This window comes from Anolis sagrei, chromosome 2 (genome assembly GCF_037176765.1).
Source record: "Anolis sagrei isolate rAnoSag1 chromosome 2, rAnoSag1.mat, whole genome shotgun sequence".
Taxonomy (NCBI): Eukaryota; Metazoa; Chordata; class Lepidosauria; order Squamata; family Dactyloidae; genus Anolis; species Anolis sagrei.
Genome location: NC_090022.1, coordinates 121,368,197 through 121,386,629, shown reverse-complemented (window position 1 = coordinate 121,386,629; position 18,433 = coordinate 121,368,197). Strand labels below are relative to the sequence as shown.

At 41.0% G+C, this 18,433-nt stretch overlaps 1 protein-coding gene across 3 annotated transcripts in view; it reads left to right on the top strand.

Annotated features, from left to right (window-relative positions):
- SEPTIN9 (septin 9) overlaps window positions 1–18,433 on the top strand; it is a 259,663-nt gene that overhangs the window by 94,409 nt on the left and 146,821 nt on the right. Inside the window, exon 1 of one of the 3 annotated variants that reach the window (XM_060764568.2) lies at window positions 18,262–18,379. The exons of the other annotated variants lie outside the window; for them this stretch is intronic. Within the exon in view, the coding sequence (XP_060620551.2) occupies window positions 18,325–18,379 (55 nt within the window). The 5' untranslated portion in view covers window positions 18,262–18,324. Of the gene's footprint in view, window positions 1–18,261; window positions 18,380–18,433 lie in introns of those variants that run through there. 3 annotated transcript variants of the gene reach the window in all.

Below are 18,433 nucleotides of genomic sequence, written 5' to 3'. Positions count from 1 at the left end.
AAGTAAAATGCAGATCTAGCCCAAGTGTTACTTGCCTTATTATATGAAATAATAATATCTGTTTTTGTTGTCAGATTTGTCCTGTACGCATTGTCCAAAGCACTATAAAATATTGTGTAATGTTTTGAATTTTCCAGGTCAGAAAAAGTATAACAACTCAAACCAGAGTTATAGAGATGAGATCTCCTTTTAGAACTACAATGTTTATTATAGACTGAATGAATTAATCCCAGCCAGGTGCAGAAGAGAAATGTTAGCACTTTTATATTATTAAAGACAAGGATTAGTTTTCAGTATGATACGAGATGAAAAAGTCAAGCAAATCTGACTTGAATAGCAGCTGGAGAAAATGGGACCATCAAAATGTGCAGTCCATTTTCACATAGTGGGAGAACATCTCTGGCTATAGATTCTTCAGATTGAAAGTTAAATTCTTCCAGGCACATTAAAAGCATCAAGATTCATGAGGCTGTATGCTTGTATGACTATAACCTCTATGACTATATGATTATACGTATGATTGTATGACTGTATGACTATAACCTCCAGCTCTCTGTGTGTTTCTCCTCTTGACAATACTCATGTCAAGCAAACTCACTGGGATGTTCCCCTACTACCATGGTACCAATTCATACTAACCAGACAGGGTTTTGGGAAGTACATGTTTGAATCATTTCTCAAGAGGTATCGCTTAGTGGTGGCTCAAATGTTATTGGGATAGTAAATCCACTCTGTGTTTTAATCTGAACTGTCTGAGATGTCAAACACTGTCCTACAAACGGATATAGTGCCTAAGACATTGTCTTAATATTTGTGCCAAAGCCTTGAGGTACACTCATTGCTCTATTTACATAAGGCACAAAAACAAGACTTCAGGCACCAAACACTAAAGTGGAAAGGACCAATAATAAACTCTTAAATCAAAATTAATGTACTGTATATATCCAGAAAAATGTATATAATACCAATGTTGAAAACTCAAACAACAATAGAAAGATGCAAAAACCCACCATGTTGTTATTAAGTAACTTTTGTTATTGATAACTGCCTTCAAGTCAACTTTGACATATGGTGACTTTATGAATAAGAGACCCCCCCCCCTCCAAGTCCTTCATCATCAGCAGACATGCTCAGGTCCAACAGTCAGGGCAGTTGTGTCTTCCTTCTTTGAGGCAATACATCTGAAATTACTTCCTTTTTTTCCCTGCTGCTTTCTACCTTATTGTCTTTTCTAGTGAATTATCTCTACTCATGACATGGCCAAAGTATGATAGCCTCACATTATTTATTTATTTGGCTTCTAGGGAGAGTTCAGACCCACTTTGTTCTCATATACTTTTTTTAAAAAAAAGAAAACACAATGATCTGTGTAATATCTAAAGGTAGTAAAGGTAAAGGTATCCTCTTGACATTAGGTCTAGTAGTGTCTGACACTGGGGGTGATACTCACCTACCTTTCTAAGCTGAATAGCCAGTGCTTTCCGTAGATGCCTCCTAGGTCATGCAGCCAGAATGACTGCATGGAGCACTGTTACCTTCCCAGCGAAGTGGTACCTATTGATCTACTCACATTTCCATGTTTTTGAACTGCTAGGTTGGCAGAAGTTGGGGCTAACAAGGGGAACTCACCGAACCGCTGGTCAGCAAGTTCAGCAGCTTAGTGGTTTAACCCACTGCACCACCGGTGGCTTCATGTAATGGCTAGAGAACTGCAAAACCTGATTGGAGGCACAACTTATAAATTCAGTTTCACTAGACACAGTCTATAAATGACAAACCAAATGAAGGGCAAACAATCACTGTAAATAGAAAAGAAGGGGTAAGCAACAGGATGAGCTGAATTACATGAAATCAGAGGCCACCAATATTCTAGTGTTCGACAAGACCAGCATACTATCTTGCTCAACTAGCTCTTCAGAATTTAGCTGACCACTGAATGTATCTGTCTCACTCTCAAAATGTTGTTGGGAGGAAGTGTTTTCACCTTTATAGGCTTAAAGTATTTTTTTTCAAACAGGTTTAGAGATCTCCTGAGCTCTTTAGGAAACCGCGAGTGAGTCTGTGTTAATCACCACTTTGACAGCAAAGGTGTTTTTCTGGTGCTGGTCATTAAAAGCAGAACAAGTTCAGCAGCCACTCAGCTCAAACTCTGGCAGGAGGCAGAAATAAGGACAAGGGGTGATGTTTGTGGCTTTCAGTTTCAAAACATGAGAAAGGCTAAGTGTTGTGATTCTAAATGGCTAATGGCTGTCCATCAAGTTGCTCTTTGGCTTCCTAATTACTGCTGCAGAAGTCAAGGCAGCTATATTGTCTAATGTCTACCACCACATTTTCCAACTGAGCCCAGGCTGAAGGCAGTGACCAGGGGAATAAGGAAGCAGACAGTAAGGAAAAACTACAGGTAAGACACCAGAATACAAACATAGAGTGTAAGCCACATCTTGAGCTAAAATGTCACTGCTGCTGCATTAACAATCTGAAACTGGTTTACATTTGAAGGGCATATCCTTCAGTATTTCACAGATAAAAACCATAACATGTGTGATCAGGCAATATCAGAGTGTGGCCATGATGGCAAAAGTTTTTAATGGGGAAGGTAGAAAAGGCTTTTGACTGAGTGTATTGGGAAGACCAAGATTCTGACCCCCTCCTCTTCTCCTCTCTCTTCTACTCCCTGATGAACTAAATGCAAACTACTTTTATACTCTGTAATTGCGTAACTGAAGTAAGCTGAAGAAAAAGGAAAAATGGAGGAAGAGAGAGAAACTGGGACGTTTTAAACGCAAAGAAAAATATCTGGACAACTATACCAAACACAGCACTATTTTAATCAGGATTCAATAGGCACCTACCTAGAACAAGAAGTTCCTCTTTCCCCTTACAATAGAAGGCATTAGGAGGATCTAATTCTCATTCTCTTTCTGGCAGTGTTACTGACATTTTGAACCCCTTTGTTATGGTAGTGTTAAGCCCGGATCTTCCATAGAAGACTTCTTTAAAGGACATATATTGCTACACATCCCTGGAAACAAATCTCTTCCAGGCCAACACTCTACAGTTTTCTCAAATTTCCTCTAAGTTTAATAACATCTTGGTATCACTAGATCTCTAATTTCATTGCCCTGGAGACAATTAAGTAATTTCCCTCCCTTCAGGAAAATGCATTAACATGACATTGTAGGTCTGCTAAGTTGCTTAGTGAACTTAAATGAGATTTCAAGGAAGAGCTTTAACTGCTTTTCCAAAACAGACATAATATATGATCCAGGTACATTTCCCTACTTGACATGCCTGCAAAAATTGTGTAACTGCCTTCCCCATCTTCTGGTCACTCCATCTTGTATAGCCAATGGGAGGTGGAAATTATTGTTCAACATGAGGACACTAAATTGTGGGAAAGTGCTATACAAACACAGTATTGTCCTATAAATGTACCTATGAAAATATATGTTTATTTATAAATCTTGTGAAATCTTTCAAAATGAAGGTTTGTTTTTATTCACTATGTTTCAGCAGAGAATACCTGCCTATCTGTAAGCATGGATTTTCTTATTTCTTTATTGTGAAGACAAGAGTTTTTGCACATGGAACTGCAATATGCTTCAGTGAAGGGTGGAAACACATGGTGCTACCATTACAAACACATCTTCATTCATGGACTGTACCAGATGTGACAAGTGGTTTGCTTATCAGTGAAGTCAAGGTCCCTCAAGAAGGGATAGATGTGTGGTGGTTTTAAACTAATAGTACTGGGAATCCTCCCTCAGGAAACATCTGAAAATGCCCATTGCAGTGTCCAAACTTCATGCCACACCAAAGAAGGCAGCATGGTGTTCAGGATCAACAAAAGACCCCAATGAGCTGTGATGGTCACGTTGTGCAAAGCACTCAAGAAGAGTGAAGGAGTATGAATACTTCACTATCCTCTGCCAGTACATCAAACATACAGTATCATATATGGTTCCAGGATTCTTAAAGCTAGTTTGTCCTTTCCTTGCTTATTTTCACTTTATTGGCAACAGTTGGACTAAGACAACCAAATAATGTCAATGTAGCATTTTTATTTCCATAAATCTGTAAGATCTTTCATGTTTTCTACCCATACTTTCCACTTAGACATTCAACCATCCCACAATTTCTTCAAAAGCTTGCTTGGAGTCTTTGCTCTTCTTTCCATTCATACTTCCACTAATCTTTCTTTCATAATAGAAGCACAGCCCAACCTTTCCTATAAACAGAAGTTCCCTTCACTGTGCATCTTCAGTATAGTTTTCAGTATACGAAAGAAGCTCAGAGAGCTGTTCCCCGCGCACAGCCAGGAAAGGAAACAGGAAGGTTTTAATTATTTTCCACTTCCTTTCGCTTTTCTCCACTGCTTTTCTTTTGCTTTCTATTAGTAAGTGTTCCCCGCCAAAGAAAATGACTTGGAAATGTGCTGTGTGTGCCACCCACCACTAATAAAGGAAGGTGGGTGCATGTATGCCTGTGTGCTTTCAAGTCATTCTGACTTATGGTGACCCTAAAGTGAACCTATCACAGAGTTTCTTGGCAAGATTTACTGTTGAGAAAAGTTTTGGGGTGTGTGTAGCATTTGTAAAAGTTGCTCTCATCAGCTTTGATGATATTTCTGTATCAATTAAATTGGTCTGTCACCAAGCCCTTCCAAAAGCAGATCTCATGTTTCCTCCAGCATTTCCAGGACAAACTAGGTTCACTTCTGCTTTCCTGTCCAGATTCGTTTACAGAAGAGTGCCAGCAAGCAATGCCCATTTCTCTTCTAGTGGAGTTAGGGAGCTAGTCAAGAGGTACACTCTGCCAAAGAAATCTTAGATTAGTGCAAGTATGTTTTTCTACAGATATTTGCACAAAGCTGTTATAAATGAAAGCATTTTGGACATATTGTCTCCAAATGTTGATGCTCATGATGTTAAAAAATAACTGGTATATCCTTTCAGGACTGGTCCCAATAGGTATAGAATGTAGTTTAGGGAGGGGCCCTAAACCTTTTCAGTACTTTCTGTTGGTCATGGGAGTTCTGTGTTCTGCTTTGAGTCCCTCCAGGGGTGAGAAAAGTGGTATATAAATACAACAAATGAACACACAAATAAATAAATAAATAAAGTGTCTTTAGCCCTCTAGATATTTTGGACTTAACTACTCAGAAAACCCAATCAGTATGTAGTTGAAGCCAAGATAGCCAAGATGGCAGACATTCTTTGTTTGTTCTGTTCACAGCTAAATGAGAAAAGAAACAGAACTCTCCTCACATTGAAGGGAGAGTAATTTGTGCCAGTGTAACTATAGAATGGTGAGGGAAGGGATTGCTTCTGCTTCCATTACATATGGAAAGCTCCTTTACTCTCCTCACTGGACCCTCAAGCCCTACAACTGGTTTCCAGGTCTTTGAACTTTAAGACGAAAAGCATTTGGTGGTGTCATGTAGTTTCATTAATCTCTTGCTAGCTATGGAATTGAAATGTGGTGTGATGAAAGGGTGTAATTTCTATTTCTATCATGTACCATCTTCACCCTGCCTTGGCATGCTCTTTATAAATATAAAAGCATAAAAATGCTGCTTTCTCACCCCACCCCCACCCCCTTCTCACTTACTCACAGCAAGAATTGGCTCGAACCTACATACATGTGGAAAAGCTCAGCCAGATGGAAAGACCTCATGCCATGTGTTTGTTAAAGCTATTAGGAGACAAGCAATGAATTTGAAGTTCTCCACATCAACATTTGTTATTAGTAAAAATGCTTCCTGTATTCTTCTGAGAGTAACCTTTGGCTTCCATTTGGTTTTCATCTGAAGGGAGGGATAGGGATGCCTGCTAGTGCCTATACAAAGTTGATAATATAAGGCCAGGGTGCTCCACCTTGGGATTTCCAGAGCTCCCATAATTTGGGGTGCTCTTCCCACTAATAAACCTCACCATCCTGGAGATGGGGAAGGAATGCAGGTGAGGATTTTGGTATTTTGCTTTGTGCATGCAAAGAAGTAGATCAAATTAACATACATTTCTGTTGTTTGCTCATCTGCAGCCTTTTCTCATTTACCTTCTTGGCTGAGCAATGGGGTAGTGGGAATATAGGAGGATCATGCCATCATATTTGAGCTCTCTCCATTATCATAGAACTTAACTGAGGTTGGTTCTATACTGCTATATAATGAAGCTCCAACCGGTATGAAAAATACCCCATTGGTGCTGTATTGTGGCTATACAATATTGCTGTCAACCTCTTTGAAGGCAGGACAGTGGCCCCACAGTCCAGCCATGCTGAAACTAACCATATGATCTCAGGATGGGAACTATCTTTTTCTTTATGTCTTGGACTAGACAAAAAGTACAGTCCTAGTCAATTGTGATGCTAAGTTAGGTGACCTTAAAGCACAAAATATTTTGAAGTGTTGATCCTTGACAGTTTTCATAATTGGTGGTTTCGTTTGACTTTAGTAGACAAAGTTCTCTCATTAGAGTAATCATAATGTGATTTGCACTTATGTTTACATTCCTTTTTTCTCAAATACACTAAACTCAGGGAAATAGAAATGCATCAATATTTGGAATATGGCATTGTGTGGCTGGAAAATACTTTAGGCATGACACACTTAGTTTGTAGCTTTTAAAAGGAATAGAGTAGCATTCTTAGTTTTACAAAATGTTCCCAGAAGTATTCATACAGGGAGCCCTCACATGATTCCTTAAAATGATTGCCAAGTCTTAAATGGCTAGAAAATATTATTTTATAGCAGGGATAAAAATATGCATCCCTCCTCAAAATTGTGTCCTCTAGCACCCAGCATTCCTCATCACAGGTTATACTGGCTATGAATGAAAGGGTTGCTACCCAAAAATATTTAGAGTGGCCACACATTTCTCTAATGCCACTATGTAAACTATGTCTTCCATTAAGATTTATGTGATAACAAGGTGGCAAGAAAAGCTCAGGTGTCTTTTCTGAGAAGGACTTCAGATTGTTCCTGCCAAATTCTAAATTGAGAATATCCTGCTGTAAAGTCTTTCTTTACTCTTCTTCTCTCACTATCAGGTTGTTGTATTCCACTCTATACTTGAAAATCTCAGGACACATACAATAAAAACAGCTTTAAAATTATTCAAGTTATTAAAATAATTCAAATATTGAAGAGGTTAGTGCTGCATTTCTCTGAGAGCATGTGGCTTGCCCAAGCTCACCCAGTGAGTGTTACAGCTGAGTGCAGATTCGAACTTTGCTCTTGTGAGTTGTAGTCCAGTGCTTGAACCACAATATCATGCTGGTTTATCCAGAATCTAAGACCTAGTTATGATTTGCATAAATGGGCAAGTTTTGCTTTGGCACCTAAATAAGGCTAAAATCAATTATATCCAGTGAAAAGGTATTGCACAGCTGAGCTGGTACAGAGATCAAGACCTCGGTCCCCATAGTGTATTGCTCCTTTGTTATTTATTCATTCAGTCACTTCTGACTGTAAGTAACCTCATGGACAGGCCCGTAGCCAGGATTTCGTTTCGGGGGGGGCTAAAAAATTTTCAGGGGGGGTTTCGCGGGGGGGCTGAGTTTCGGGGGGGGCTGAGTCTGAGTGAAAGAGGGTCTAGCCTAGCAAACCTTTTGTATCATTACCCCAATATCCCCATACATATGGGATATATTGAGAATGGTGATCAAATCATGATATTAATAAACATAACAGTTTAAATAATGCACCAGTAAGGCCTTTTCGCGAACCACCATGAGAATTTCGGGGGGGGCTGAAGCCCCCCGAGCCCCCCCCCCCCCCCCCCGGCTACATGCCTGCTCATGGACCAGCCCATGCCAGAGCTCCTAGTTGAGGCAAAATGGAAATGCTTGCCTCACTTCCTCCCTTTCCTCCCTCTCTTTCTCCCTCCTCTCTCTATTTTTCCTACCTCTCTCTCACTCTCTCTTTCTTTTTCATTCTCCCCCCTACTTCCCTTTCTGTATGTCTGTCTCTCTGCCTGACTTTCTCTCTCTCTCTTCCTCCCTTCATGTCTCCTCCAGCATTCACTAGGTTTGTGCCATTTCAATGGAAATGGTGCAAACCTGGCAAAGGGTGTGTGTTTTCCCTTCATGAGTTTGTTCTTTGCTTGCCTGCTTAAACCAGGAAAGGAGGTGGGGACAGGCCAACCAGCAAAGGTGAAGTCCAGCCCCTCCAGAGGTGGCCCTAGGTAATTTTCAACGGTAAGCAAACAGTATTTTGGTGTCCCCCCCCCCCCCAACCAATCACTGATATATATTTTCTGTTCGTCGTGGGAGTTCTGTGTGCCATATTTGGTTCAATCCCATCATTGGTGGAGTTCAGAATGCTCTTTGATTGTAGGTGAGCTATACATCCCAGTAACTACAACTTGCATATTTCAAGGTCTATTTTCCCCCAAGAGTGCCTCAAGAGCGCCCCTGGGCAAAATAAACTATATTGCAAATGCTTACTTTGCATAATGGGTTGAGCCGCCCTTGAACCCCTCCCATGGGCCACAGGGAAGCCCTTTGTGGGCTGCAACCTGCCCACAGGCCGTATATTGTGCAGGCCTGATCAATACTGTAAATTTATGCAGTTTGATATGATTTGAACTACCATAGCCCATTGTTATGCAATCATGGAAGATGTAGTTTTACAAGGTCTTTAGCCTTCTCTGCCAAATAGTGCTGGTACCACACCAAGCTACAAGTCCCAGGATTCCATAACATTGACCCGTGGCAGTTAAAATGATGTCAAATTCTACTATATAGGTGAATTAATGCTACAATGTAGGTACACTCATATTTACATAATTCATTTTCTATTGGGCATCATCTTTAGGTAGCAGAAGTCAATCAACAAAATATGAAGAATGTAGTGGAAAGATGGGGTTTTACCCCCTTTCAGGCTGCAGTCACAGGTTGTGCACTCCACACTTCATGTACAGTAATGCTCAAGGGAGAAAAATTTAGCATAGTTCTATTAATGACAGGGGAATTTGTTGTATCATCACCTCTTAACCTAAGGAAATCCTTTAAAATATGAGATCCTTTTACTTGAAGTGGTGCAGTTTGGACTTGATAGTTTCATTCTGAGTAATGTATGGAATAGCTGTTGATGGTTAATCCGTGCTATGGGCGCAGGCTCAAAACATGCAGATTTTCCATTGTATTATGCCTGTGAGTGAGTGTGTGGTGAATGCTCAAAAGGAAAGACAATGGGTTGGCACTCACTGGAGGAAATGACTGGAAAGTATGATGCAGCTAAGCTCGAAAAAGTGGCAGCCCATATACTGCCATGCCCAATGGCAGCACAATAAAGGCTCTCATTCGGGATTAGATACCATCTTTACATATTTTCTTTTAAATTAATGCACAAAGTAATTTTTATATTTTTGGATCACTTTCCCCACCCCCATACATCCATATGGACATTGTGCCCAAAAGTTTGGGCCTTCCTTATCATGTACTCTTTTACAGGTTCAGCTTTTGTTTCTGATTTTAAATACAAGTTATACACTTAGCCATTAACTTCCTCTGAGGCTGAAAGAGTGTGATAGGTGTTTCCTTCTGAATGATTTATTGTTTCATGCAATCTGGGCCACAGGGAGAAACTATGGCATCTTAGGTCATACACTGTGTCAAATGGTGAGAAACTTTGAAGTCACAGCAGCAAATACTCTCACAGCACATTAAAGATGAACAAACTTGATCTGGCATAAAATTTCATGGATCAGGTGAATTCTTCACATGCAGGGAATGTTGCTTAGCTAGCAGAATATTATAGAGTGGTGGAATTGTAATCAGTTGAGTCAGAAGGAACTGAAATTTTAAAAGAAAATGAATAATTACTTGAGCAGTAGTTAAAAGTAGGTGGGTAGTAACACAGGATATTTCTACTGTTTGATGTTGTTGTTATGTCTCTTCAAGTCAACTCTGGCTTATAGTGAGCCTGTTCCAACATTTTCTTGCCAAGATTTATTTCAAGGTATTTTGGCATTACTTTACTCTAAAACTGAGAATGTATTTTACTTGTGCAAGGGGTCCCAAAGCCCCAGATCAGCATTCAAATCATCATACCATGCTGGCTTTGGTAGATGTTCATTATATGTTAACCTGGTCACAATCCTGCAGGGAGGCTTTTCTCATGTCCTCTCATGTTCTCACAGTGAAGACATCTGCCCTTGCACTTTGCTACTCTGCTGCTGAGCACACATGCCCAGGGTGAAACACATCTCGCCATGTGGCTCTCAATGAGACATGCTGCATTATCACAGGATGTCTGTGCCCTACACCACTAGAGAATTTACACTGTTTAGCCAGTATCACTGACATCCACTGGGAAGTAGCAGGCAATAATGAAAGGACCAAGGCAGTGACATCCCCGGCCCATCCTCAGTTCGGATATCAGCCAGCATGCTAATGCCTTAAATCAAGACATAGCTTTCTGAGATCTACAGAGATACTTACAGGAACACCTCAGCAAGCAAGAGTCTAAAAGTGGCAGGCTAAAACCCGGAACCTCGACCCATGAGAGATACCGGATGAGAGACTCCCTCCTGGGCACACATAAGTCTGGGTGACTTGGAAGGCACTAAACAGACTGCTCTATGGTACCATGAGATGCAGAGCCAACATTAAAAAATGGGGCCACAAAGTGGAGTCCACGACATGCAAGTGTGGAGAAGAGCAAACCACAGATCATTTACTACAATGCAGCCTGAGCCCTACCATATGCCCAGTGGAGGACCTTCTTTACAGCAACACCAGAGGCACTCCAAGTGGTCAGCTACCGATCAAAGGACATTTAGTATAATGTCAAGTTTTTTAAATGTTGTGTTTTTTAAATACAGGACAACTGTACCCTCAGTTTGCTTCTGATACAATAAATAAATAAATAAGTTAACCACATAAAACTGTATGCAATATCTTCCAACTACTGTTTTAACTTACAGTTGACTCCACTGTTAGGATTTTGCATTTCATGATATTCTTCCTCCTGAGTTGGGATGTACTGCACTCCTATTTTAATGGTAGATACTGGCAGGCGATACTGGCAATGGCTGCTGAGACTTTGGCTATCATTCTTCTCCTGTGCTTTCCAACTTCTACAGAAAACCAGTGAGTCGAGTTCTCTGGCATTGGGGGTTGGGAAAGCAGACAAACCCTGCTCCATCATCCTTTTCCATCTAATACAATGAGGCAGTACTTTTGTAAAGTAAGACTGGATGAGGGATGATAAACTAAAGTTCACTCGATAAGGCAAAATATTTTAGTTGTGGGTGGTTTGATTGTTTTTTCATCTGTACAGCTTTATGGTCTTTCAGCTGGAATGGGGAAAACATGCTGTTCATGGTTTTTAGGTCTTTAGCTGTTGCTGCTTTGTTTTGTTTCTCATTGGTTTAACTATATTATTGTTGTAAACTTTATAGGTCTTTTCCCATGGTGTTTTATTCTGTTTCTATATTGCCATGTGTTACATTTTATTTTCCAAACCACCCAGAGCACTTTGACTATTGGAGGGTACAGGAATGCAATAGGTAAAGAGGAAATCAATGCAGAAAGAGCGAGCATGATGGAAAACCACAGAGTGATCTTGTGCAAGTCATACTTCTTCAACCTCAGAGGAGAGCAATGGCAAACACTCTCTGAATACATCTTGCCAAGAAAACCCCATGATAGGTTCAACATAAGACAGAAAGCTCATAATGACAAACAATGCAGAAGCTGCCAAATTGAGTCCTTCTCCCTCTGATACAATAGGAAAAAATAACCTGACAGAGCAGAGAAAGATTCCTTTTGAATTATAGTTCTCCAAATGTCCATGCTAGGTGAAGGATGTTAGGAACTGAAACTTTGTAACTGAAACGTTAAAAGATTATCTTAGGCTGCACCATGCCCCGTCTTCTGTTAATATTTTGTGCATAAACTGTTGCAAACAAAGTACACTTAGCTGATAGTTACAAGGAAATAAAATAGCACTCCAATGATGACAGAAAATACATTTTGTATCAGCTGAAGAGCAAGAATGTGGTCAGATGACTCTCCATCCTCCCTCTTCTCTTTCTCCAGTGTAGGATTTTCCTGTTATTTCATTGTGTTTCTCAGCTGCTGCATGTAAGAGTGTCATTTTCCCCATATGAGAAAGTAGGCTTGATTTTCTTCCGATGTTGTCACTTCCTTTCCTTCTATATGGGATATTCAGTGTGCTTTTTTTCCTAAAATCGCAGAACTCATGACCGCGTCAAATCTAAGCATTTATAAATTCAACATGATTCTCTCCTTACAATTTACATGTAATGATAATAATTCTTTCCCTAGACAAAAAAGTTATTTCCTAGTCTAGTTTTTAACCACCTCTGTTCTCTTCTTTGAATCTGTGTTGCTTTAATATCTTTCTATTCCATACAATATGTAGATATTAGAAGTGTGCATTTTTGTTAGTCATCATATGTTGTATCAAATTAATTAAATTTGTACTTACAAAGCAATATCTGACACATAGCTGTGGCTCACGCCAAAATCTTAAGAATTGAAACTTACCCAATATTTTTGTTTGTATTTTGTCAATCTCAGCAGCCTCCCAAAGTCAGTTTTATTTTCAGCACAAGGAAGCCAAGCAAAGCCATAAAGGCTGCCTTTCCTCTTTAAATTAATGGGAAAGCAGGGAGCAGTGTTTACTGGGCAAAAGACTGAGAAAGCATAGAACTCTAGGAAATGTAGTTTGGGAAGGTGAGGGGCCCATTGTAGCAAGTTTCACACCAATAGCTGTAAAATTGAGGGAGAAATGAGCCCCGAAGTTTCCCCAGTTACAGGCCAATGAGATTTGATGCAGATGACTAGGACAGTTTTAAATGGTGTATTTTAATATTTTGATAAATGTTTTTTAATGTTTATGTATTGTATGTGAATTTGTGTCCCGGCATTGAATGTTTGCCGTGTATATGCTGTGCTCCGCCTTGAGTCCCCTTCGGGGTGAGAAGGGCGGAATATAAATGTTTTAAATAAATAAAATAAATAATTATGTACAATTACTATAAGACAAAAGTAACAACATTGCATTACTCTTGTTATAGTAACGAAAATGTCAGTATGCTTTGGAAACACTTTAGAAATTAAACATCAGTACCCCCTAATTTTGTAATGACTTTTGAAACTTTTTTATTGATTGCACATCCCCAGTAGATAAATATTTAGTGATGCTTTAACTTTCAGTTTGCTATGTCCTGCATGCTTAGAGCCGCCGCAAACTCTGTTCCTGCGGGAGCAAACCTTGCTAGCACGTCCCTGACGTCATGAGCCTGCGCCTCTCGCCCCGCCCCTTTCTCTGCCCCTTTCTCTTTGCCAGCGTGGTTTTTCCTTTGCTAGGGCAGCATTGCCCACATTTTCTCTCAGTTGAATTCTGCCAACTGAGAGAGTATGCTGGCAATGCTGCCCTAGCAAAGGAAAAACCACTCTCGCAAGGAGAAAGAGGCGGAGAAAGGGGCGGGGTGAGAGGCGGAGTCTCATGACGTCAGGGACATGCTAGCAAGGTTTGCTCCCGCAGGAACAGAGTATAGCCTCAGTATAGTAATTTTGGTTCCAAGGAAAAGTTTAGGCTTGACGTGTCCTCAGACTTATTTATTTGTTTTTGTGGTACTCCATCGTTATGCATAGAACTCTTCTTCAGCACTGCATATCAAATGAGTTATTTTCCTATCTGCTCTTGTCACTTTCCACCTTTTATGTCCATGTAATTACTACTAACTGGGGCTAGCTATAGGGAACATACCATGCCCCTACTAAAGCAGCTCCACTGGCTTCCAACAAGTTTTCAGGCTCAATTCAAGATACAGGTTATCATCTATAACCCTCTATATGCTTCGGGTCCCATCTATTTTTGAGATCATATGTCTTTCTATGAACTTGTATGGGTTTTGAGATTGGCAGGGGAGGCCCTACTCTCAGTTCCACCACCATCTCAAGTGCAGTTGGTGGGAACAAGAGAGAGGGCCTTCTCTGTGGTGGCTCCCTAGCCCTGGAATAGCCTTTCAAAAGAGATTAGATTAGCCCCCACCCTTGAATCTTTCTAACCCAGGCTAAAAACATGGATTTTAAAGCAGGCTTTTGACTTCAAGTAGGCTGAAATGGGCCCGTATGAGGTTGACACTCTGGCATTTTAGTTGTGAATTGCTGGCAGCTAGTTTTATCTACAGATGGTCTGCATTTTTAAAATTATGCTATTTTATTTTATATTATATGTGTTGATAATGGTTTTTATAATTTGATATGGTATTGTTTTCTACTCATGTACCATTTATGTTATATGCTGTACCTTGAAGTGCCTTTGTAAGTCACCCCAAGGCCCCTTGGGGAGATGGTGGTGTGATATAACTAAAGAAGAAGAAGATTGTTGTTGTTGTTGTATAGAAGTCAGAAGTACTATAATATGGATGATCCTGACTTTGGAATTCAAGAATATTCACTGATAGTTTGTTATTAATCTGTGTAGTCATTTGAAAGTGAGTAGAATACTTCATTTGATTAGCATGCCCATCCATTACTGGACTGGCAAGGAAGCATCCTAGGATGCTTCCCAAGCCTCGTCTTATGATGTCATTACTCTGGAGCAGCGGAAAATAAACTTGCCCTCTCCTCAATGTGACACTCTTTCAAATATTTTTAAATAGCTCTCTTGTCCCCTCTCGGCCTTCTTTTCTCTAAGTTAAGCAAACCTAGCTCTCTCAGACATTCCTTATAGGACATGGTTTCCAAACCTTTGATCATTTTGGCTGCCCTTCTCTGGACACCTTTCAGCTTGTCAATATCTTTCTTGAATTGTGATGCCCAGAATCCTCCTTGCCTTTTATTTAATTATCCAAGTCTGGTGTGCTTTTCAATCAAACTATTATAGCGAGGAACAGCTTCTAAAAGGAATTGTGCATCTCTAACTATGTTACTCCACTTCACGTTCCATAGGAGAAGGAAACACATGCTTCCTTTCTGAGGTAACGCCAAGGTTGCTGGCATCTCTTAGACAGTGTGCTTGGTGGCTTGAGATCATGGAACAGGAGCTACCTCTCCCAAGAAACAGCAGGTCAGGATGAAGGAAGTGACACACCACCACTGCAGCGGGAGCAAATTGGGTGTGTTGCTAGATCTACTGAGGCCAAGATGGATTTTAATTATCTTACTTCTTGAAATGCATGTTTAGGGAGCTATTTAAGAACGCAGACATTCATCTGCTTTCAAATGTTGTCAGCATATAGTGTATGCCAACGATGTCTGCGTATTTGAAAAAACTTGGGTTGCAAACAGATTCAGACCACAGCAAGGCCTCTGAAAGACAGCAGTGTAGCAGTTCCAAACAAGGCCAAGAGACAGCTTGAAGCATTCAAGGCCAGCAAAGCCCATTTATTGTTCTTTTTAATCTTATAAAGTGTGGCAGGGACCAGTTTTTCCTAACTCAAATTAAACAAAACCCTGCTGAGGGCACTATTCTGATGGTGTGTGGGCAGAAAAACCACCCATTTTTCCTCATCCAAAAATTTCTCTGTGCTTTGCTATTTTTTTAAAAATAGATTGTTAAACATAGGGCATTTTATCAATCTTGGCAAGACGGTGCATGCACTACAAAGAAATCAAGCACACTTTTAGATGATGTTAGGTCTTACGTGTCATTTTAAAATGATTAACAGATGTTATTGTTGTGTGCCTGCAAGTTGTTCCTGACTTATAGGGATCCTAAGGCAAACCTATTAAGGGGTTTTCTTGACAAGAGTAGTTCAGGAAAATGTATTGTTGAAGGCTTTTATGGCCAGAATCACTGCGTTGTTGAAGGTTTTTCAGGCTGTATGGCCATGTTCTAGAAGCATTCTCTCCTGACGTTTCACCTGCATCTATGGCAGGCATCCTCAGAGGTTGTGAGGTCTCACAACCTCTGAGGATGCCTGCCATAGATGCAGGTGAAACGTCAGGAGAGAATGCTTCTAGAACATGGCCATACAGCCTGAAAAACCTTCAACAACCCAGTTCAGGAAGAGTTTACCCTTGCCCTCCATTCAGGTTGAGAGAGTGTAACTTCCCAATGATTCAGTGAGAATTTGAACCCTGGTTCCAAGATGGCAGCCCAACCTTCAAACCAGGTTGACTCCCAACTGATGTTCTTGGCAAATTCAAAAAAATAAGTGAAACATGTTGAGAGGAGTTAGCGCCATGCCCACAGAAATGCCAGGTACTTGATAAAAGGTCATCACATACCAGTTCTAATTTTTGCTATCTTTACAACTATTCTTTCAGATAAGACAAGCTTCCTTTTTCTTTAAGGTCTGCCTATCTATCTATCTATCTATCTATCTATCTATATTTCTTTCAAGAAACATGGTGCAGAACAGCCCCCTTAATAGTAACTTCATAATACAAGGTCCATGATATTTTTTTTTAAAAAAAACCCAATCTTTATCAAAACAACACTGTGGCTAGGCCCAAGGTCATTCAAGGCGCTTTGTGACTGAGTAGGGATATGCACCAGAATGTTACTTGCTAGGCTCAGTCTTTGCCTCCTATCTCGGTTTTCTTGGTGGGCAGAAAATAAGCCCCCCACTCCCTCCTGAGCCATCTGTCTGGAGTGGATGTGCTTTGACACCTCTTGAACTGCCAGAGCTTTGGAAATGATAGGACTTTGAGCCTTCTCTGCCAAAGGGTAATGGTTCCTAGATCAAGTTGTAGCCCCACTTTATTCTGCTTTGGTCAGACCTTACCTGGAATACTGTGTCCAGATCTGGGTGCTACAACGATATTGACAACCTAACAGGTGTTCGAAGAAGGGTGGCCAAAATGATCAAAAGTCTGAAGCCAAGCTCTGTGAGGAATGGCTTAAGGAGCTGGGCATGCTTAGCTTGCAGAAGAGAGGGTTGAAAGGAGGCATGAAAGAGAGAATGGGGCAAGCTTGTTTTCTGTTCCTTTAGAGACAGCAATATGGAGCAATGGATTCAAACTATGGGAAAAGGGATTCTACCTCAACATAAGGATGAACTTCCAGACAGTAAGTGCTGTTCAACGGTGAACAGCGTGGAAGTGTGGTAGAGAGAAGGCTCCATCTCTGTAGGTTTTTAAGCAGAGACTGGAGTGCATAATCACCATAATAATAATAATAATAATAATAATAATAATAATAATAATTGCCTCTCCTCATGGCTGGAGACAGAATACAACATGGTTAAATCAGTACTATTAAAAGACATATAACAAATAAAAAACAAGGCTGCCAATTTGCTATTGAGCCCAATTCAAAGTGCTGGTCTTGAACTATAAAACTCCAAATGGTTCTGGCCCAAATTACCTGTCTGAATGCATCTCCTCCTATGAGCCAATAAGAGTTTTAAGATTGTCTGGGAAGACCCTACTCTCAGTCCCACCACCATGTAGGCAAAACGTCAGGAGAGAATGCTTCTAGAAAATGGCCATACAGCCTGGAAAATTATTTATTTATTTTTATTTATTTACAGTAAATAAAAATACTGTAAATATATTTATTTATTTATATTTATTTACAGTAAATAAATATACTGTAAATATATTCTTTGGGTTACTGGGATTTTTTATAGTGAATTGTCCTGTTGATTTCATGCTTAGTTACATGGTGTTGATTTGTGATTTGGTTTACCTAAGCAAGGCATCGAATTTTGTCATTATTTTTCTGTAAACCGCTTTGAGTCCGCCCCCCCCCCCCCCAGGGGACACAAAGCAGTTTACACAAATCAGTAATCAACCCCATGTAACTAAGCATAAAATCAATTAGACAATTCGCTATAAAACTTACAGCAACCCAAATAATAGATCAATAATCAATAAAATGCGGATGAAAATTATCGATGGCAGGCTAAAATTCAGTGTATAAGGGGCACTATTGTTATGTATGGCTGCCTGTCAGACTGGGGTTGGACTGGATGGCCCTCCCTCGGGGTGTCTTCCAACTCTAAGATTCTATGACCACTCCCAATGAATCCCTCGCTTGGAGCCCAAGGGGGCCGGCAAGGCAGGGCAGGGCAGGCGAGGGGGCCCAGCGTTTGCCCTCTCCATTCGCGGGACGGGGGGGGGGTGCTGCTGGTGGCGAGCGCTCCACCCCCGCCCTTCCCTTCCGAGGAGGGGGGGGGGAGGAAAGAGGGAGGGAGGGGGCCGTCCAAAGGGCGCTTGGCATCCGCAGCGCCCTCCGCCGCCGCCTCCTCCTCCTCCTCCGCACAGCGCCGCCCGCCAACTTCGAGGGAGGCGGGGCCGGAGGGAAGGGGCGAAGGGGAGGGAGAAGGGGAGGGGAGGGGAGGGGTCCCCTTGCCTTTCCATCCCGGCGGCGCCCGAGAGCCCAGCGGGGCCATGTCCGACCCGGCGGTCAACGCGCACCTGGAAGGCATCATCTCCGACTTCGAGGGTGAGCTGAAGGGAAGGGAAAGGAAGAGGGGGGCCCTTTCTCCCTCCCTCCCTT